This window comes from Papaver somniferum, chromosome 3 (assembly GCF_003573695.1).
Source record: "Papaver somniferum cultivar HN1 chromosome 3, ASM357369v1, whole genome shotgun sequence".
Lineage (NCBI taxonomy): Eukaryota > Viridiplantae > Streptophyta > Magnoliopsida > Ranunculales > Papaveraceae > Papaver > Papaver somniferum.
This window is the reverse complement of record NC_039360.1, coordinates 174078669-174087495: the sequence shown is the minus strand read 5'-3', so window position 1 is coordinate 174087495 and position 8827 is coordinate 174078669. Positions and strand designations below refer to the sequence as shown.

The window sequence follows — 8827 nt, the reverse complement described above, 5'->3', positions numbered from 1 at the left end:
TACCTACTTTAATTTCCAAAATCATTACTAATTTTAGATTTATTTTCTATAGCTTTGATATATCTCCTCATCAACAACATTAGACTCGGTATAAAATCACTTTGAAAGATAACCTGATAACCAATCCATCAAGTTGTCCACTGGAAGGCGACTTTCGTATCCTTTTCCTATAATTGTTCTCTTGTATTGCAATATGCATATGATCCCTTGGCTTCGCTGTGGTACGTGTGTAATCAATAAGAGTAAGCCCAATACATGAAGTAGTGATGGGATTTTGCATTTACAAAGCTATATTTATTGTTAAGCTCATAAAAGTAAATTCTCTTGCTAGTTCTATATTTAATATCTCTATCTCTTCATCTCACAGATGGTTATAGTAGAGAGTTTGTATAATATTATATGTTGGATTGTTACCATGCATCAGACTATTAATGAATGTTCATATTTATTTTGTTGTGTTGGCACTATTTTTGCTTATTTTTCGGAATGTAGTCTCACATCTTGCTTTCCAAATGTGCCAACTAATAAGATTACAAATTTCTACCCAACCTAAAATGCACTTCCCTTTGTTTTCCTCTTTGAACCAAGTATTTACCCGTTCATGGGAATTATTACAATTTTCTCACTGACATGATTCATATTATAATTCAAATGCATCCATACCTGTGTTTTTAAGTTATATATGAGAAAAAGATGAGTTAAAGATTCATCACTAGTGTTGCATATGTAATATTTTGTAAATATTTGAGGGAGTATGGAAACTCATTCTTGTTCCTGTTGGTAGGATTGAGTGTACTGTTTTCCATATAAAGAGTTTGATAGTTGGTGTTGTGTTGAGATTCCATATCTTTCCCCAAGCAGTTATGTTGTTACTATTTGTATTATCTATTGATTCATAGAGGGAATGCACAACGAATCAATCTTTAGTGTTTAAGTTCTAATTAGAAGTATCCTCTTCATCACGGGTGAGAGTGCTTATTTGCACTATCTTTTATACTGTCATTTGAGCAAACCACACATGCGGTTTGTTTGTATCCCAATTTATTTTATTTTTTTCAGCGAACAAGTGCCTCACCTTACTTAAGTTTCCAGTACCAGTTTTTGGCTTTGGAATATGCACCGAGGTGTTTGGGTTCCATTGATCTTCCCATGTATTTATAAGGTTACTATTTCCAATTGTCTAGCTGCAGTTTGTTTTTATATGTTGCGTACCACTATGTAATGCTTTCCAGACCCAACTATACCCTATTTGATTCTATATGTAATATATCATTATTTGGAAAATACTTATCTTTAAGAATACTTGTCTCAAGAGAGCTTGGATTTTCCTTTAACCTTAAACTCATCTTAGCTATCATTGATAAGTTAAAAGTTTTGTAAACCTAAACCAGGATGTTCTAGAGATTTACAGATCGAGTTCCATACTTTTAGATAAACACTTTTTTTTATATATATATTTTTCATTTTTTTCTCCATTTTCTTCTTTTCCGCACTAATATTATCTTTGAACTTCAGTTAAGGTTTTACAAAATAAACAAATAAATGAATTTCAAAGCAATTGTTGAGATTGTTTCCTTTTAGTTTTGTAATCGATTAATCTTTATTTTTTACTAAGGACTCAAAACTTTCAAAACTTTTGGGTTTCGATCTGGTTAGTAAATAAAGGAGATCCTAAATATTTGTCATTTAAGGGAATAAACTCTACCCCTAGTATTTGTTTTACTTCACTATGATTAGGGCTGAACATGTTTTCGGTTTTCCGCTGGAACCGGACCGAACCAGACCAATTAGGTTGAAACCAAACTGAACCATTTACTAATGGATTGGTTATGGTGTAGAAAGTGGAAAACCGATAGTGTTGGTTTTGGTTTGGTTTGACCTCTAAAACCGAACCAAAAACCATTGGAAAACCGATTAATTTTTAAACTTAGTTTCTAACTTGATTTACAAGTATTAGATTCTATCCATTGATTTAGAGGATAAATAGAAACCCTAAATCTAATATTTCATTATGATACTCTCCCTCTTTCTTTTTCTCCTTCTCTCAGTCGCCTCCCTTCTCCACCCCTAACTACAGCAGTCACTGCTGCTACTATGGGCAGTAACTAAATTAAAATATATTATATATATTCTTTTGATCTCTAGATTTAGAGTAAACTTTAACTATTCTTGATATATTTTTTTTTTGTCTGTAAATTTGTGTAAACCAATACTATCAGCAGCTACAATTTTTTTATCTGTAAGTTTGTGTATTTTTTTTTTGTTCGAGTCGTTTGACATAATTATTGGTTAACCAAAAACCACTGGGACAAACCGAAACTGGCTGGAACCATTTGGAAACCGAACCAATGGTTAATGGATTGGTTTGGTTTAGATTTTTAGAAACCGATAGTATTGGTTTCGATTTTGATTTGGTTAGAAACCGAACCAAAACCGACCATGAACAACCCTAACTATGATAGTTGGGTCAGTTTTGGAACTATAATAAACTCCCGACTTACTAAGATTTATTAATTGGCCTGAAGCAATTCCAAAGTATTTAAACATTTTCGCTAGATTACAAACGGTTAAAAAATTTACTTTAAAAGATTAGACAGTCATTTGCAAATAGCCGATGACTTACAGAGAGAGCAAGTCTAGATATTTTAATTCCTTTTATGATCCCTTGGTTTCGGCATTTATGATAATTCTGGATAATAATTCAATATAAAAGAGGAATAGGTAGGGAGATAATGGATCTTCCTGTCTTAACCCTCTCGTAGGTTTAAAGAAACAAGTAGGAGCCCCATTCAAGAGCACCGAAAGAGATGTGCAGGATATGCATTGGAAAACTAAGTTACATCAATTTTAAGAAAATCCTAGTTTTTGCATAGTTTCTATTAAAACTCCACTCGACTCTGTCAAAGGCCTTTGACATGTCGATTATTAATTCCATCACCCCTTTTTTACTTTTTGTATTTCCCATTTTATATATTATTTCATGTGCTATTACTATATTTTTTGAGATTTTGAGCATTCCTTTCTTTCGATTAGCCATCAATTTCGAGATAACTTTATAAGTAGTATTATTTAGAGCTACTGGTCGAAACTCCGCAACGGTAGTTAGATTTAGAGTTTTAGGTATAATAAAAATGAAAGAAATGTTTAATTCCTTTGCTGGATAAACTAGTTCTAAAAGTCTTCACCATTATAATAATACTCCCTCCGTACCATATATGTAGTCGGAAAGAGACAATTCTCTTAGATTAAGAAAAGTACATTGTATTCATAATTTTTTATGCTTTTTCATGTTTTACCCCTTATCCTTTTAATAATACAATTATCTATGTACCATTAATGAGGGTATGTGTGAAAATATTCATCTTAGAAATAGTAATCCACTATTTAATGGGACAAGCAAAATTCAAAATTCCTATATAATAGATACACCAGGAGTATCAATTTTGATGATTTCCCACTTCCGTTAGAAAAAGTTAAGCGACCTGGGATTTTGTCAGGCTCCACGAAAAATAACACCTTTTCAATTTTATAACTAGTTGGTATTGTACATAGGAAAATATTACCATCATCATCGTTTATGCATTCAGGTGTAAGATCAATGATGTGTTCCTATCCGTACTTGGGTTAACAACGAGTTATACAAATCTAGTAAAAGGTTATAATTTAAGCTAATTATTAAATTAACCTAAACTAATTAATTTCATTTACTGCTAATTAAGTAAAAGCAGTTGATAAGTCAGAATACCACGTGAGCTAAAATATCTATGTCCAGGAATAGAATGAAAAAATAAAACAAAATGTCAGTAGTTTGGTTAAAAGGCCAAATAAAAGAGAGAGAAAGTAACAAAATTAGAAAGAGAAAAATAAAAGGGCAAGCAAAACAAAAAATTATGGCGGTGAAGGTCCGAGTTCCAACTTCCAACTGAGTTTCAGACACAGCCCATCTCTACTCTCTTAATTGCTCAACATGTCGTTTGCAAAAGCTTCCAAATTCCTCTTTCTCCTCCTCCAGCAGCAGTGATGGACTACTAGATTCATTCACTTGGTTAGCTTCTCACTTTTAGTTCAACTCTCATCTACTCTCCCTGTGTACATAAGTATATATATGAAAATGCATCTTTCTAGTTCTACTGTGCTTTGCTAGTGGTAGAAGAAGAAGAAGAAGAAGAAGCTTAATTTGGGAAAAATCATATTTTTGTAATAATTTCTCTCTTTGTATTTGGTGTTTAAACAATTCAAAAGTGGTCCCTTTTACTTATTACTAGTACTCTTTTATCAAAAAAGAGCTTTGGGATCATATCAAATTTTCTCTCTTTCTCTCAAAAATCTTCTTTTTATACAGTTCCTCATCGTGGGGTATCTTAGATTTTCATTTCCTTAAAGCTTTATAATCCTCAGTCACTTGGACAGAAATTTCCGTGCTTCTTCTTTGTTTCTTGTTCTTGAAATACAATTAGGAGATGTCTTCGTCTAGGCCAAATCAGTCATCTTCAAGCAATTCAAGCAGATCGAAACATAGTGCTCGGGTCATAGCTCAAACCACAATTGATGCTAAGCTCCATGCTGAGTATGAGGAATCAGGAGGTACTTCTTTTGATTACTCAAGATCAGTTACTGTAACCTCTAATCAATCAACACCTGATCAAAACCAACAAAAACCTAGGTCTGATAAAGTTACTACTGCATACCTCCATCATATCCAGAAAGGAAAATTCATTCAACCCTTTGGTTGTTTATTAGCTCTAGATGAAAAAACATTCAAAGTCATTGCTTTCAGTGAAAATGCACCTGAAATGTTAACCATGGTTAGTCATGCTGTCCCAAGTGTCGGCGATACTCCTGTTCTTGGCATTGGTACTGATGTTAGAACCATTTTCACTACACCAAGTGCTTCTGCACTTCACAAGGCTTTGGGGTTCGGGGAGGTTTCTTTATTGAATCCAATTTTAGTTCACTGTAAGACTTCTGGAAAGCCCTTCTATGCAATTTTGCATAGAGTCACCGGTAGCTTGATTATCGATTTCGAACCAGTGAAGCCTTATGAAGTTCCCATGACTGCTGCTGGTGCACTCCAGTCGTACAAGCTCGCCGCTAAAGCAATTGCAAGGTTGCAGTCTTTGCCCAGTGGGAGTATGGAAAGGCTGTGTGATACAGTGGTGCAGGAAGTGTTTGAGCTCACTGGTTATGACAGGGTGATGGCTTATAAGTTTCATGAGGATGATCATGGTGAGGTCGTCTCCGAGGTTACGAAACCTGGTCTCGAACCTTACTTGGGTTTGCACTATCCAGCGACAGACATCCCTCAAGCTGCTCGATTTCTGTTTGTGAAGAACAGAATCCGTATGATATGTGATTGTCGGGCCAAGATGATTAAGGTCATCCAGGATGATAAATTACCATTCGATCTCACCTTGTGTGGTTCCACACTTCGAGCTCCACATAGTTGCCACTTGCAATACATGGAAAACATGGATTCAATTGCGTCTCTGGTTATGGCGGTTGTAATTAACGACGGTGATGAGGAAGAACAATCTGGGTCTGCACAATCACAGAAGCGGAAAAGGCTCTGGGGACTCGTCGTGTGTCATAACACAACTCCAAGATTTGTTCCTTTTCCTCTAAGGTATGCCTGTGAGTTTCTAACGCAAGTATTTGCCATCCATGTTAGCAAGGAGTTTGAATTAGAAAATCAGATGGTCGAGAAGAACATTTTACGTACACAGACACTCTTGTGTGATATGTTGATGAGAGATGCGCCTTTGGGTATTATATCACAGAATCCTAACATAATGGACCTTGTAAAATGTGATGGTGCTGCACTATTTTACAAAAATAAAATCTGGCGTCTTGGAATGACACCAAGTGATTTCCAGATACATGATATTGCCTCTTGGCTATCCGAGTATCATGATGACTCCACAGGTCTGAGTACAGATAGTTTGTACGATGCGGGATATCCTGGGGCTCTCTCACTTGGTGATGCAGTGTGCGGGATGGCTGCTGTCAGGCTAACCTCAAAAGATATGCTTTTCTGGTTTCGATCTCACACAGCTGCAGAAGTTCGATGGGGTGGCGCTAAGCACAATCCAGACGAGAAGGATGATGGAAGAAAAATGCACCCTAGATCTTCATTCAAGGCATTCCTCGAAGTGGTCAAGACGAGAAGTTCACCTTGGAGGGACTTTGAGATGGATGCGATCCACTCTTTGCAGCTTATCCTCAGGAATGCTTTCAATGAGATGGGTGCCAAGGATGAAAGTCCCAGTGTGTTAATCCATTCGAAGCTGAATGATCTTAAGCTTGAAGGGATGGAGGAATTGCAGGCGGTGACAAACGAGCTGGTCCGTTTGATTGAGACTGCCACGGTGCCGATCTTGGCTGTTGATGTTGATGGACTCATTAACGGGTGGAATACAAAAATTGCAGATTTGACTGGTCTGCCTGTTGATCAAGTAATTGGGCAGCATTTGCTCACACTTGTGGAAGATTCTTCGGTTAATGTGGTCAAGAAGATGTTGCACTTGGCTCTGCAGGGTATGTCGTATATTTTTATTTCATTGTCATCTTAATTTTTTCTCTCCTGCCGCTTGTTTTTCAGTGGTGTTATTAATATAACTAACTTTCTTGCACTGTCTTCGTTGATCAGGTAAAGAAGAGCAAAATGTTCATTTTGAGATGAAAACTCACGGTTCTCGGAAAGATAGCGGGCCCGTCAGCTTAGTTGTGAACGCTTGCGCGAGCAAAGATATTCGGGAGAATGTCGTTGGGGTTTGTTTCGTGGCACAAGATATGACAACTCAAAAGACGGCCATGGACAAGTTTACTCGGATTGAAGGAGATTATAAAACAATTGTGCAGAATCCAAGTGCACTAATACCTCCTATATTTGGCACAGACGAATTTGGCTGGTGCTCTGAGTGGAATCCAGCAATGACCAAGTTGACTGGGTGGAGACGGGATGAAGTGATTGATAAGATGCTACTAGGTGAGGTTTTTGGTAACCATATGGGATGCTGTCGTCTCAAAAACCAAGAGGCTTTTGTGAACTTCGGGGTCATACTCAATAATGCAATGATGGGTGAAGAAGCCGAGAGAGTTCAGTTTGGGTTTTTAGCACGGAGTGGAAAGTATGTGGATTGCTTGCTGTCGGTTACCAAGAAAATGGACGCAGAGGGTACTGTAACTGGACTCTTTTGCTTCCTGCAGCTTGCTAGTCAAGAATTGCAACAGGCACTTCATGTGCAACGTATATCCGAACAAACTGCAACTAAAAGAGTGAAGGAATTGATGTATATAAAGAGACAGATAAGAAATCCTCTCTCTGGAATTATCTTTTCCAGGAAAATGATGGAGGGAACTGAATTGGATGATGAACAGAAGCAACTCTTGATTACCAGTATGCATTGTCAACGCCAACTGAATAAAGTTCTTGACGACACTGATCTTGAGAGCATCATGGACGGGTAAGTGAGACTCAACATAAGTCTTGTATTTTATTGGATAATTGACATTATTCTGTTACATTTCCTTCATCCCTGGTATGTTACGTTGTTAGGATATGATCGACTTCAATATTTCATCTAGAATTTTAAAATTTAAATCAAGTGAGGAAGGTTTTGTTAATGATGCTCTTTTGCTTGGATTGAGATAAAGTTGCTTTCTCTAGACTGATACTAGTTTTCTTTCACTGCTATTAACAGTTATCTGGATTTGGAAATGGTCGACTTCACTCTGCAAGAAGTGTTGCTTACTGCCATCAGTCAAGTTATGATTAAGAGCAGTGGAAAGGGTATCCGCCTTACTCATAGTACTTCTGAGGAGATCATGTCCGAAAGACTTTATGGAGATAGTGTGAGGCTTCAGCAAATCTTGGCTGATTTCCTGTTGATTTCTGTGAACTGCACTCCAAATGGTGGTCAGCTTGGTATTGCTGTCAGTTTGACAAAAGATAGACTGGGAGAAAAGGTTCACCTTGCTCATCTAGAGCTCAGGTATTAAAACTATCACACACCTTTCTGTTATTTCAGCTATACTTGCTTGACTTTTGTTTTGTATTGTGTCACTCCCTAGTTACTGAAACAAGTAGAAACTTTACTGGCCCACTCACTGTAATTTGCATAAAGGCAGCACCCTAATTTGATATGTGGGTTAAAACTTAGCTGTTAGCTTAAATGATGCATATGAAGGGGATGCACTAAATTCTTTGTTGCATATCTCTGGCAATTTCTCCTTGAAGTTCTCAAACTTTAATTTTTACCATTTGGAAGAATCACACATTCGGGAGGTGGAGTGCCTGAAGAGTTGCTGAGTCAGATGTTTGAAAACTACACTACTGGTCATGAGACAGAAAACCCTCAACAACAACCACCTATGATTTCAGATGAGGGGATTAGCCTGTTGGTGAGCCGGAAGTTGTTGAAACTCATGGATGGTGATGTGCGGTTTCTGAGAGAAGCAGGGAAGTCATCTTTCATTATATCACTTGAGCTTGCTGCTTCTGCTCCCAACAAGCAGACCCAGGTCTCTTCTTCAAGTGCTTCTCGATGCTAATCAGTCAGTCTCACGCATCTATGTACCATCAATGTCTTAGTTTCCAGGTGTACGTTCTACTTGTATGTAGATAGGAACTTAATGGCTTTGATCTGTTTCTAGTAGAGCTAGTCGTCGTGCTTTTTAACCTAATAATCATCAATAAGAATAGTAACCATAGAAATAAATTGTTTGTGTCGCGTAATCTTTATCTTGATAACAAGCTTGTTTTTTCTTTTTCCATCTTCACAGCAGATAGATTCCATGCATAGTATCTGTTTTGGTGAGTTTGTTTATC

General features: G+C 37.0%; 1 protein-coding gene across 1 annotated transcript; it reads left to right on the top strand.

Moving 5' to 3' along the window:
- Positions 1-3862: 3862 nt before the first annotated feature.
- Positions 3863-8734, top strand: LOC113358059 (phytochrome A1-like). The gene is made up of 4 exons (XM_026601569.1): positions 3863-6534; positions 6647-7463; positions 7701-7991; positions 8268-8734. The coding sequence occupies exons 1-4, from the start codon at positions 4461-4463 to the stop codon at positions 8548-8550; spliced, it is 3465 nt and encodes a 1154-aa protein (XP_026457354.1). The 5' UTR covers positions 3863-4460; the 3' UTR covers positions 8551-8734.
- The last annotated feature ends 93 nt before the right edge of the window (positions 8735-8827 follow it).